Source organism: Nematolebias whitei, chromosome 22, assembly GCF_014905685.2.
Source record: "Nematolebias whitei isolate Nwh7 chromosome 22, NemWhi1, whole genome shotgun sequence".
Taxonomy (NCBI): domain Eukaryota; kingdom Metazoa; phylum Chordata; class Actinopteri; order Cyprinodontiformes; family Rivulidae; genus Nematolebias; species Nematolebias whitei.
In genome coordinates, this window is record NC_056519.1 from 19,453,201 (window position 1) to 19,466,709 (window position 13,509).

At 38.3% G+C, this 13,509-nt stretch overlaps 1 protein-coding gene across 2 annotated transcripts in view; it reads right to left on the bottom strand.

The window, feature by feature from the left end:
- Positions 1–7,071: 7,071 nt before the first annotated feature.
- The window catches only part of prkcq (protein kinase C, theta), a 30,471-nt gene continuing 24,033 nt past the window's right edge, over positions 7,072–13,509 (bottom strand). For both annotated transcript variants that reach the window (XM_037695823.1, XM_037695825.1), the window contains 9 exons: positions 13,100–13,229; positions 12,856–13,022; positions 12,586–12,759; positions 11,367–11,458; positions 11,053–11,115; positions 10,821–10,959; positions 10,515–10,703; positions 9,397–9,525; positions 7,072–7,411 (listed from right to left, as the gene is read on the bottom strand). In XM_037695823.1, coding sequence (XP_037551751.1) covers positions 7,253–7,411; positions 9,397–9,525; positions 10,515–10,703; positions 10,821–10,959; positions 11,053–11,115; positions 11,367–11,458; positions 12,586–12,759; positions 12,856–13,022; positions 13,100–13,229 — 1,242 coding nt within the window. In that variant the 3' untranslated portion in view covers positions 7,072–7,252. The remainder of the gene's footprint in view (positions 7,412–9,396; positions 9,526–10,514; positions 10,704–10,820; positions 10,960–11,052; positions 11,116–11,366; positions 11,459–12,585; positions 12,760–12,855; positions 13,023–13,099; positions 13,230–13,509) is intronic.

Genomic DNA, 13,509 nt, shown 5'->3' on the forward strand with positions numbered 1-13,509 from the left:
TGACAGCAGATCACAAATGGTAGCACAGGTGGAAATGAACAACTAAGTGCATTAAATCTAACTGGAAGTAGGCATGAATATATCTAGACCACAATGCATTGCAAAATACAAGAGCATATGCACATTAGTATTTGTAAAAAGGCAACATTATCCAGTTCAAAAATACTGAGTGATAGAAAGGCAGGTGAGAATGACTCAAAATTAATTTGTCTTTTTATGCAGCTTAAAGCTCATAGCATTAGCTTTGTGTCCAGCATTACAGTAGTTAGCGCTACTGGAGGACCGATTTTGACAGCAAATAAGTGACTGGGCTGGTTCTCTACAGCTGGACTTCACCTCCACCCTGACTGTCCTTTTTGGATCAGATCATGTGTTTAATGTCAAATACCAAGAGGTGCCAGCCTCAGCCTAGTCCTGCAGCAAGAACAGAAATACTGTCTGCAAGAGACAAACTGTTTTACTGCTGGAACAGAAAAGTTGCCACCGCCGCAGTTTTCAATGCACTACAGCGCCCCCTGCTGGTCAGATAGAAATCGTTCCTGTTGCTATGGTTACACATCATAACAAAGTGTCTATTCAAAGAAAAACAATTTGCTCAGTAACCTCACGAATGTAGCAATTTTAGCATGAAATGTTTATTTCAGTGCTTATTTTGATGGGGAAAAAAAATTCACAAATAAACAACTTGAGCTATTCTTCCAAAAAGCTTCTTTCAGCTAAGGCAGATAGCTAAGCTCAAGTCCGTGCTGTCCAGATCTGTCCTTGCAAAATTAGTCCATGCATTTATTACAACCCGGCTGGACTACTGTAACTCACTTTATGCTGGGGTCAGTCAGGTCTCTCTCTCACATCTCCAGCTCGTCCAAAATGCTGCAGCTCGGCTACTAACAGGAACTCACAGGTTTGAGCACATTACTCCGGTTCTGTCCTCCCTTCACTGGCTTCCTGTGCATGTCAGAGTTGATTTTAAGATTCTTCTGCTGATATTTAAGTGTGTTAACGGCCTTGCACCCTCATACTTCTCCAACCTTCTTCATCCTTTTGCTCCTTCTCGGGCCTTGAGATCATCAGACCAGCTGCTTTTGGCCGTACCAAAAACCAGGCTGAAGCTCAGAGATCGGGCGTTTTCAGTCATGGGCCCTAAAATCTGGAACAATCTGCCCATCAACATTCGACAGGCCACCTCAGTCTCTATTTTTAAATCTCTCCTCAAAACACATCTGTACTCATTGGCATTTAACACAGTGTGATCTCATTTGGTATTTCATTGTTTCTAATTATATTTAATGTTTTTACGCTTTTATTCACGATGCTGTAATATGTTGTTATTAATATTTGACGCTGTGATCTTTTTTCGTAAGCACTTTGATAACAGTTACCGTTTTAAATGCGCTATATAAATAAATGCGACTTGACTTGATTTGACATGTGGGTGTATTGAACCGTTTCGGTTATTTTTTCACGCATTAAATTTTATTAACGAGAGATTATGCGCCGCGGAACTAAAGTTCCCAAGCGTGTTTCAGCACGACGTTATTATTTTGCAGCACGCGCAGCATTAGCATTAGCTTCTCGTTGCGGTCTCCTGTTTGGGAACATTATGGCTTTCTTGTTAAAAGACAAGTGTAAATCCAAAGCTGGGTGTCGACGTTGTTTCACGGAGAGTGGATCTGCCGCAGGCAACAAGTCTAACTTGTTAATTCGGTTGAAACGACATCATGTGAACGTCTCTTCTAACTTTGTGCAAAGACCGACAACAGCAGCATTTAAACAACCTTTATCAGGTAATTCAGATCGATCCAAAGCAATAACACAAGCTGTTTTTAAAGCTCTGGATCTACATTTCTGTTGTTGATGCGCCGCTACGACATCACGTCAACACCAGCCAAACAGTTGTAGCAGCACAAACTGATCGTCTGGACCAGATTAAAGTCCTGTCACGTGATCATGATAAACCAGATTCACCCTCCTCATGACAGAAATGATGGCCGTTCAAGAAGAGGTGTTGTTATTTTATTATTATTATCTAATTAACTTTTTTTATTTAAAATTATAACTCATTTTTTTTAACCTCTTTGTGTTTTTTATTTCCAGTCTGGGACAGAGATAGCAGCTGAGTCGTCTTCCTCTTCAGATAAATCCACCAGAGATGAACTCCAGCTAAGAAGTCTGTGATGAGTGAACTCTGAACTTTTCCAGGAAGAGGTTGTGTGTGAGTAATGAGGCCAAATACAGCCACACTGCAAAATTAGCAAAGCTCTACCTCTTTATTCCAGCTACTGTTGTTAGTGAGTGGATTTTCTCCTCCGCTGGAGAAATTCACTACAACTATATCTGTGATTTTGACAGAACATGTGGACAAGTTTGTCTTTTTGGCCAAAAACTTTAAAACTTGGTTAGATTGTAAACATTCTGTTGCTGCTTGTTGTTCTGGTTCTGACTGTTATTGTATTTATTAAGGTTTTCTTATTGTTAGTATAGTTTATTTACTGTAAAGAGTGCATTGTATTTAAAATATCATCCAAATGGGTCGCTTTCATTTACTTTTATACAAACGTATTGTTTACTTGGCATATTTTCAAAATAAACATTTTGTAAGTTTTTATTTTGGCTTTTTTTTTTGTACCGAAAATGAACCAAACCGAGCCCTCCTTGAAACTGAACCAAACCGAAATGTGATTTTAGCGTAACGTTACACCCATTATATATATATATATATATATATATATATATATATATATATACACACACACTGTATCTTCAACTGACTTGACAACCACTCCTGCTCAGGTTTCTCTTGTAAATGAGTCCTCGAGGCTCATTGGGATTAACCTGTCTAAATAAAGGTTGAATGAATGTTCTTTAGCACCTGTGATTCAGCCATATCTGTTAAGAGACACAAACAAACTAGGGATGCACGATATTATCGGCATGGCATCGGTATCAGACGATATTAACATTAAATATCAATATCAGACATCGGCCATTCCATTAAAATAACTCGCCAATATAAAAGGTGCTGTTTTTGCCTGCAGCGGCAGCGCAACGCAATGACGTCACGTGCTCCATACCCGAATTCAAAATGTCGGCGGTGTGGAAATTTTATTTTTCGTTGGTGAGGATGTCGGATTCCAAAGATTTATGGAGTACGTTGAGCCTCGCTACATCGTCCGCAGTCTCAGATATTTTTCCGACGTAACATTACCCGAGTTAAAAGCTGTAATTTCCGTCGTCATTGAGAAGCTAATAGTCGATAGCACGACTTGTTGGGTGAGTTTTACCACAGACATGTGGACGTTGTGTTAGCCCCGTTAGCACGATTAGTGTTACGGCACAATGAATAGACAAAAACTTTGAAATTAAAAACTCTGTCCTTCATGCACAGGGGTACAGAGGATCCCACACTGCAGCTAGGAACCTGGAACAAGCCTCCACAAGTGAGACAGCATCGCAGGTGACTAATGCTAATAAATCACATTTAACACTTTTCATTTCATATAAGTCAAAGTGCTATACATATCATATGACTGTTACTGAATATAGGTCACCAGCTGGTACACAATTTTTGTAGCAAATGCAGTAAGATGTTGAAGGATATGACTGAATCTCATTGCATTTCAGTGAGGAAAAATATAGCTGATAAATCTTAATATTTCAAAAAGTTTAAAAGATTATTAATACCAAACGTCAAAGCAGGAGTCTCCTGAACGAGCTGAACGTTTGATACCTAAATTGCTGAAACAATAGCGTGAATATTTTGCAGCGTTCACACAATTAGATAAAACAAAGATAAAAGCTAAATGCAGCAGAAAAGTATCTAAAAGTTGAAATTAGCAAGTTGAATGATGAAACTGGCTAATTGTAGCTAAATTAGCAAAACTATATCTGAAGGTTAAAACTAGCCAAACTATAGTTACAAGCTAAAATTAGCAAAACTATATCTGAATGCTGACATTCCCAAACTATAGATTGTAGCTAAAATTAGCAAAACCAAAGATAAAAGTTAAATTAGCAAAACCTTAGCAGAATGCTAACATCTCTCAGTGCACAGCTAGCGTTTAAGCTAGCATTAGCCGCTAAAGTATTTAAAAAAAACAGTTTTTATTTTCCATTTACCTCGTCAGCAGCTTGACCACTATTGGTAATAATTCATGTTCATGGCTCCAGTTTGTTGAAAAGTGTGAGTTTATCTGGTTTACTTTGTTCAAATACAGCACCGCAGACACAAAGGCTAATGTAGCGGCTAACTGGTGTGCAGTAATATTTATGTACGTTTTGTCAAAGATGCTTCATTCATATTTAAGAAGCAATATTTCAGTTTTAAAAGCTTGGCAGCTGCGTTACAATTTGAAGCTACTGCAAACTGTAAAATTAAACCTAAAAAAAGGTACTTTAATTTATATCAAATGGTACCGTCTGAAAGTTTACAATGTAATTTCCAGATATATTGATGTGCAATTCTAAAATGTGGGTACGCACTGAATGTAAACAAGTTCAGCAGAAAGTTACGCGAGAGCCCCGACTTACATGAAGTTGTCTGTAGGTGAACAAAAGATGTTTAGATGGAATCTGCTGCTAATTCAAACGAAAAGTGACCGAATGGAGGAGTTGACCTCAAACGCATCTTTTGTGGTCGCCATTGTTGACCCATCAGTCACTTCGGCTGTTTCTTAGTAAACAAATACAAGCAGTAGCTGGCAGCCGCGCACACATTTTACTTAGAAATTTGAATTTAAGGACAATCATATGAGAAAAATGTGCATTTTTTTGCACTTTATGAATTTATTTTTTGTCCTCATTATGTTGCAATGAGTTAATCATAAATCATGCTTCTGGTGTCCGTCACAGCAGAGTTGTTTTTTAACTTTCCTGTTCACGTGAAGCCTAATATCTACAAACTCAAACCATCGTAGAGGTTAAGTGTCTGTACACAACATCGTGCTGTAATTACATTTGCTTTTCATAGTTATTTCTTGTCTTATTGGTCAAATCTTTAAAAAAATTGTCTAAGACATTCATTTTCATGAAACTATTTTGTCTTGAACTCACCATTAAAAAGAGATTAATCACATTTTTTTAGTCTTAACTCATAGCTTGTACATATTTGAGATAAAAATAAATAAATGTCATGTTTAAATTGTGTGGAAGAATGTTCTGTAAAGTAAAATGTTTGGTGGGAAAACAGATGTTTCTTTTGACACCTTCACCTCCACTTCCTGTGCGACAGAGACTGAAGTGTGAACTCACTCTGAAACAAACAAGCGTTACAAAAACACAAACTTTATTACACAGGACTGAACAACAACAAATGTGTAGAAATCAGTGATCCATCCAGGAGACACAACACTGAAGCACCTGTAAACAATGTGATTAAAACCACAGAACAGCATATCAAGAGTTGTTCACATGAAGGAGCAATACTCAAACATCTAACCAAGTTTTATCAGTCAAACCACATATTTGAGTTCTTAAACTGTGGAATAAACTTTACAGATTTATGAGGTAACATGAACAAATCTTCCTGAGACCCAGGGTATTTATACTTGTATGAGCTTTTGATCCAAAATTGTTATTTTAAATATTATTTAACGTTTTCCTTCGGGCTTCCGTTGTGACTTGGCGCCATATAAATAAATTGAATTTCTTTGTCTTGGAACGTTTACACAAGACTGTACATTTATTTTAAATGGCTGACTTTTTGTCAGCTTCTCCCCCACAAACGTGCCATCAGCAGAACGCTCATGAGATTTTGTGGTTTAGATCCTATTTAGAAGCTTTTGTGTACATGCTGGAGCTGTTGAGTCATCTGTAACACCTCTCACATGTGGAGTACCTCAGGGATCTATACTTGGTCCCCTTCTTTTTTCCCTTTATTTACTCCCTCTGGGATATATTCTCTGGAAATACGGTGTTACTGTTCATTTTTATGCTGATGACAGCCAAATTTATGTCGCATTAAAACAAGATAAACGGTATTCCGTGAACCAACTCTTGGAATGTATTGCAGAAGTCAGAGCGTGGATGTCACATAATTTTTTACACTTTAATGAGAAGACTGAGGTCTTGTTGTTTAAGCCCAGTGATGGTTCCAAAGTCCATGCTGACCTGGGCCCTTTAACAAAATATCTGACTGAGACAGCAACGAACCTGGGTGTGAGGCTGGACAATGACACAGATTAAATCAGTGATCAAGTCCAGCTTTTATCACTTGAGACAACTGGCCACGGTCAAACCATTTCTCTCACATCATTTTGAGATTTTAATCCACGTTTTCATCACAACTTGACTGGACTACTGTAATTCACTTCATGTCAGTCTGAGCCAGTCGTTACTGACTCAACTTCAGCTGGTTCAGAATGCTGCTGCTCGCCTTTTAACTGGTACCAGAAAATGAGAGCACATCACCCGTTTTAAAATCACTACAATGGCTCCCAGTTCATTTCCAGAATAATTTTAAGGTTGTTTTATTGGTTTTCAAACGTCTTCATGGTCTCATAGTATCTGTCTGACCTGCTCCAGCTGTACGTTCCCTCACGCTCTCTCAGATCAGCTGCTGTTGGTCGTTCCAAAGTCCAACAGGAGGATGAGAGGTGACCGAGCATGTTCAGTCGTGGCCCCTAAACTGTGGAATGAGCTGCCGGTGACATCACTTCCTGTTTTTAAATCTTCTCTGAAGACACTTTTTTTTTCTCTTTGGCTTTTAACTCAGATTGAAATGTTGGTTTTACAGTTTTTAAATTATTTATTTTTATTGTCTTTACTGTTTTAATTGATTTATAGTTTTTATGCTTGCTTTTATGTGTTATCAGTGTACAGCACTTTGGCTTACGGTGTTGTTGTTAAAGTGCTTTATTAATAAAGTTATATTGTACTGTATTGTATTTTAATCATTATAAATGACAAAGAAATATTGAGGAAAAAAATTATTTTGGGGTCTCAGGAAGATCATTACTGATAAAAGAACTAAAAACTCAGCTGGTTTATTATTATTTCATGGTTTTCTTGTTCTTTTTGGATAAAGGGATTGTTAAACGGCACACACAAGCCCGACTAACAGAATGCTATCATGGTTAAATTAATGATCATCATTATTTTACACGTATTTGAGACTATTTTGCGATTTACAGCCAGGACAACCCAGTCGTGGTGTTTTTCCTCAACATGTTGGTGGAGGTGAACGAGTTCTGCCGACGGTCACAGCCTGAGTTTGGCTCAGAAACAGTTAGTGCTGGTTGTTCGCAGGTATTCTTGGTCAGTGCGCCGCCACGCGAGCCATGCCGGGGTTAACGAAGGAGAAGTTCCTGAACATCGTCTGGTCGACGCTGTTGATGAGCGTGCGGTCGGCGCACGACAGCCGCGGCTTCTCGTTGATGAACTCCTTGTCAAAGTTGCTGCAGTCGCTCGGCGACGTCTGAGATGAAATGTTTGAAAAGTTAAAAAGTTAAAAACCATCATTTCATGTCCACGTCACTAAAGATAAAACATTTATAATATAAGTTTAGTAAAATAACCAATATATGATTTTAACCTAAAAGAAAATAAAGATCAAACAAAAATAGATATACTGTAACTCAGTTTTTCAAATATTTAGCTAAAACATTTAGCAGGTGATACACTAGTTTCATTCTTGTAATGTGATTTTTTTTATTTATCCAGTAGCTCAAATTTAAGGAGCTTTTTGAAGCTTTACTCTTATATCATCTACTATTTTCAGCATTCACTTAGTAAACTTTCATTGATGTTTTTCCTGCATCGCCACTCATTCATTTAGAGCCACCATGCAGGTAAATGTAAATACAGGTACAGTGGTGACATATTTAGCAATTATCAGACGCTTTGATCAAAATTGGTCAAATGACACAACTGAGAAGAATCAGGACAATAAAGAACTGTTCAGATATGTAGCAGGAGACCAAACCTCCATGTTTCTACAAGTTGGACGGACCATCACGAAGACAGAGGTGGTCTCATTAACGGTCCTAACAACCGGTTCACGGTTTTATTGGTTTTACGGTTCTTGTTCCTTGTGGGAGTTTATATACTTTTTTGGAGTTGCAACCTTTGGGCACCATTTGTTACTAATGTCTGCGTGTAAAAAAGAACATGGACATCATAAAGTCCACACGACAGCTTCAGTGTGGAAAAGTGAGCTTTTTATTTGTGTGTGTAGCTTTGAAACAGTTGAACCTGAATAAAACACAGTTCATCTGTATTTGTTGTACTTTTTAGTCTGACAGCTGGATATTCCTGTAAATAATAAAGCATTTTAATATTTCCATTTGTACCAAAGATTATTGTGTGAATGTTTATAAATCATTCTCACTACTGACATCGGGTTTTCTTCCGTTCGTTTTTCGGCACACAACTTCTTAAGTTTTATTTCAACAGTTTATATTTCAAAACATTCAGCTACTTCAGGACATTCCTACTTGGACTTTTTGGTATTTGTGCAATTTCATCTTTTTGAAAAAAAAAATAAATAAATTTCGGCCATGTTTTCCTCATTGAAAATGAATGGAGTTCTCTTCATTTCCTTCAAACTGTGCTGTTTAAAACATTTACTTCTCTTTTCAGCTTTTGATCTGGTTCAACTTGTTTCTGCTATTTTCAGCCTTCTTCAGTTCTTTTTTATTTATTTCTGCTCATTTCAGCATTTTCATAATTATTTTTAAGCTTTTTTCCCACTTCTTTTTATCTAATTTCAGCATTTTTTGTGTGTGTGATTAGTTCAGCTTTTAAGCTCCTTTTAGCTTCTTTCAGCTTATTTGACCAGTTTTTCTTCTTTATCTTTTGGGCTTTTAGTTCAGCTAATTTCAGCTTTTATGTGCTCTTTTTGTTTATTTCTGTCTATTACAGTTTTTTATTTTTGTTCTTTAAGCCTTTTTTAATAATTTCTGCTTTTTGTGCTTTTGTCAGCTATTAACATATTTTAGCTGTTTTGTGTTCTTTTCAACTTCTTCTAATTTCAGATCTATTTATTTTTTTCTTTTGCCTCTTCAGGCTATTTATCTTTTGTGTGCTAATTTCAGCATGTTTCTGTTATTTTTAGCTTCTTTCTGCTAATTTAAGCCCCCCCCCCCATCTACTTTTAGTTACATTTTTGATCATTTCATTTTGTAGTGCTTCCTTTAGCTGCTTCTTTCTACTTATCAGATATTGATGTGTTTCACGTAAGCTTCATCTTGGTTAGCAACGCTCATCAACAAGCGTTCACGCTGCATTTTCACAGGAAATCACATTTTTCTAGATTTTGTTTCAGAAACTAAAATAAAGCTGGTGAAGATTTTTTTTTTATATATATAAAAACAACCCCTTCCTTTCCACTTAAATCTTTCCAGGGTGTTTTATACCCAGAATAAAAGTACTCCAGAGTACACAGCATGTTTTTCTACTTACTAAAGTGGGTTTGAATGGTGGCGTCACCTGCCGCTGCTCCAGAGCGCTCCAGTCCAAGCTGTTGAAGAAAACGTGCTGCCTGATGTTTCCCTTCACGCCGAGCCGCTCCTCGGGCTCTCTGACAAACAGCTGAGGACAAAAAAACACCAGGACGTTTTTGTTGATGGTTATAGCTGTTAACAATTTTATCATCGTTCAATTCTCATGAAATGTTTTTTCTTAAATAATGGTTTTGATGGAACAAAACAAAGACACAACGGAGAACTGTGCCAGTTCGACATTAACATCAATAAATGCCCATCAAACTACAAACACCCATTATTATTAACATAATTCAAAGTGTATGCTCCTATTCTGCCAGCTGCTTCTTTTATGGGTCGTCACAGCTCATCATCTGCCTCCATCTATCCCAGTATCCTCCTCTGAAGATCACTCCATCCATTAAATGGTTTCTCCTCCCACAAGGCTCCATATTCATCGTCCTTTGTCCAAGTCCATCCATCTCAGCGTATCTAACTTCATCCTCAAACTGTTCCATCTGACTTGTCCCTCTGATGGACTTGTTTCATTTTGGTCCCTCCTAAAGGAAATCTGAACATCATCTTCTCTGTCATCTCCCGCTCCTCCTCCTGTCTTATTATTAGTGCTGCTGTCTCCAAACCAAGCATCGATCTCATTACTCAAACCTTCTCTTCACTGTTGATGTTTTCACAAATAACCCTGACACTCCACACTGTCTGCTCTCCCTGCTTCACCCCTCTTGTGTTTGTCTAATTAGTTTAAATCAGTGGTTCCCAACCCGGGTCCTTGAGGAACACCATCCTGCATGTTTTAGTTGTTTCCCTGCTCCAACATACCTGATTCAGTGATCTAATTCATCAAGTTCTGCAGAAGTTTGTTAATCACCCATTTATTAAAATCAGACGTGTCGGAGCAGAGAGACAACTAAAACATGCAGGATGGTGTTCCTCAAGGACCAGGGTTAGGAACCCTTGGTTTAGATCATGTAATTTAAGTATTCTCAGAGAGTATTTAGCATCAGTTTAGGCACATTTACATAAATGTTTACCTTAATTTATCCTCCTAATGGGCCTACATAATTTAAAACAGCGTCTAACCTTAACTAGTATGTCTTTGGCAGCTTTGGTGAGCCAGCTGGGGTAGACAGGGTTGTCTGTTCGTATGGACTGAAAGAGCTCCTCTTCATCGTGACCATGGAACGGAGACTGACCAATCAGCATCTCGTAGAGCAGCACACCGAACGACCACCAGTCCACCGAGCTGTTGTACTTCTGACACAGCAGGATCTGTTGCACAAACACACACACATATCTGTAAAATCCTGATGTCTGAAGTCTTTAAGCAAACTGAATAAAAGCAAATAAATCGGTGACTTAACGTCACCAGGACGGGTGCGCGGTCACCTCAGGGGCGATGTAGTCAGGGGTTCCACAAAAGGTGGCGGTCCGTGAGTCTTCCTCCATGTTCTCTTTGCACATCCCGAAGTCAGCGATCTTTATATGGCCGTCAGAATCCAGCAGCACATTATCCAGCTTCAGGTCTCTGCAGACGGGCAGCAAAGAAGCAAAGACATTCAGCTTGTTGGTCTCAGATAAACATTTCCACTCCTGTTCATGACTTTAACAACACAAATACCTGTAAATTATTCCTTTAGAATGCAAAAACTGGAGCCCACAGATGATCTCGGCTGCATAAAATCTGCAGGAAGGAAATAGTTATAATTATTATTATTATAATAATAAAAGTCATTAGAATGATTTTACTCTTCTGCATTTTTCACTTCTCTTTGTAACTTGTTCACTGACAGGAATTAGGCCAAAGAGACGCAAAGGGAACACTTCACTCAGGACAACACATATTCATCCAGTCGTGCAATAACAAAGATTAGTTCCCAAAACAGGTGGAAGCTACAGATGAAATAAATGACCTCATAACGTCTGTTTACATACGTGGCTCTGTGCAGGTCAAACTTGTGGCAGGTCTGGATGTGGAACATGAGGTCACCTCCGTTCAGATACTCCATCACAAAGAACAGGTTCTCCTGGAGGGGAAACAGACGGAAATGTCAAGAGATTTGTGGATAAGATAATCAAAAGTTTATGGATTCAGTCAAATCGTCACTTTATTCTTGTTTTCTCTCAACTTGTTCGAAAATATTGTGTGGGTTAGGAAAAGTGGTAGAAAACTAAAGAATTGCTACTTCCTTCTACATGATTTGATATTATTATTTAGAATATCGATAAAGTAACAACATTACTATTATAACTTTAGTACAACATATATTAGCATAATTAATGCTGTTATTATGAACAATTGTTATTTTTTCCTCCATATTTTCTCCCAGTTTAAAGAGACAGTTCAGAGCTTTTCAAGTAGGGTTTTGTAGAAAGGTTGTGCACAATTAATATCTTACCTGTTGTAGGTAGACCTCAATTTGAATAAATGGGGTCTAATTCTGTCAGACTGATGAGCTAACGGCTAATCTGAGTAGGACTACCACAAACTGGATTGCTGCTGTCTTAAAACTTTGCTCTTAAAATTGTGGATATTATTTTATAATATTTTCAGGTTTGTTAACTTTTCATTACATGGCTCAGTTACGATATTCCAGCTAGACGTCTCGCAGGCTGCATCAGAAGTGCTACAGCTAGCTGCTGCTGATACTTTAAATAATCGTAAAATTAGATGTGTAAAATGCAAAACTGGCAACGATGGTGATATAAAACCTTTAAGATATGAGTTGTTTTAAGATGGAAGCAAAACATTTTAGCTTGTTAGCTTCCAAACCTGATCAGAATATAACTATACTCCGGGGTCATTCAGTTAATTATTTTTATTTTTGTTGTCTGTTTCCTTTTTCCTTTCCTTACTATACTTAAATACGTAATACTTAAATAAAGGTTAATAAATATATGGTTTTATAAAACAAGTACCTTTACGAGCCTAATTCAGCTTCTTTTCATTTCAATCAAGTATCGAAACTAAGTGGAATAAAACATTTTGTTGGAGATAATCTACATTTCCTAAAAGAACCCGATGAACATTTTGGAGATTTTTTTTAAAGCATTTTAGAGAATTTAACTAGCTCCTGTTAATTTTGGGTTATTCGCCTCTTAGTTCCCTTAGCAAGAGCAAAAAGACCAGACTCCACATGTTCACGGTTGTCACCTTGGTCTGGAAAGTGCAGTAAAGGTGTGTGAGGAACGGATGTTCCCAGGCTAAAGACAGAACCCTCCTCTCCACCATGGTGCACTCCACATCATCGTCCATCAGCACCACGTCTTTCTTCAGAGCCTTCACTGCAAAAAACTGCCCGCTCTTCCTCAGTTCGGCCAGAAACACCTGGAACCACGGAAGGAACATCTTCAGCGTTGCACTTTCAGAGTTTGCCGCCTTCAGCAGAGAAGCAAGGATTGGATTCGTTGAAATGTCCAGTACCTTTCCAAAGCTGCCTTTCCCGAGCATGGTGTGCAGAGTAAAATCCTCAACGTTGAATTTGGACTGATGGTCCTTCTTTGGAACGGCGTAAAGAGGTTCTTTTGCAGCGTTGTAAGAGTTTGGTCCGCCGTCGTCTGTTGGCCCCTCCCACAAAACCCCCGACAAATCTGCCACACATTGCCAACCAGTCAGCGTTAAGGGAAGAAACTGTTTAAAGTTAAAGTACGTTGTTGTAGGAGCATACCTTTGCCCGCAGGTGCCGATGGGACGGGTGGATCCGTTACTAACCCAGACGGAGCTCGGACCACCCCCGGCTGGCCAATGCCGACTGGTCCTTCCCGCCCGATAATGTCCGACTCCTTCGTACTTTTGGCCTTAAGACGAAACGTAGAACCAGCACCAAACCAATTTAGTAACATTTTTTAAAATCTGATGCATAATGTGATGGTTTAAATCACTTTAAAGGGTGTTGTTATTTTTAAACAGGAGCCTCACACACTGTGACTGCTGGATATGGGCACCAGTGACCCGAAAAAGAAGAAGCGGGTAAAGATGATGGATGGATGGAACATTCAGGTGATTTTAAAATAATACTTTATTTTCTGTCAGAGGAAGGAGCTGCCTGTTTTCAGGTGCAATACAATACAAGATGAG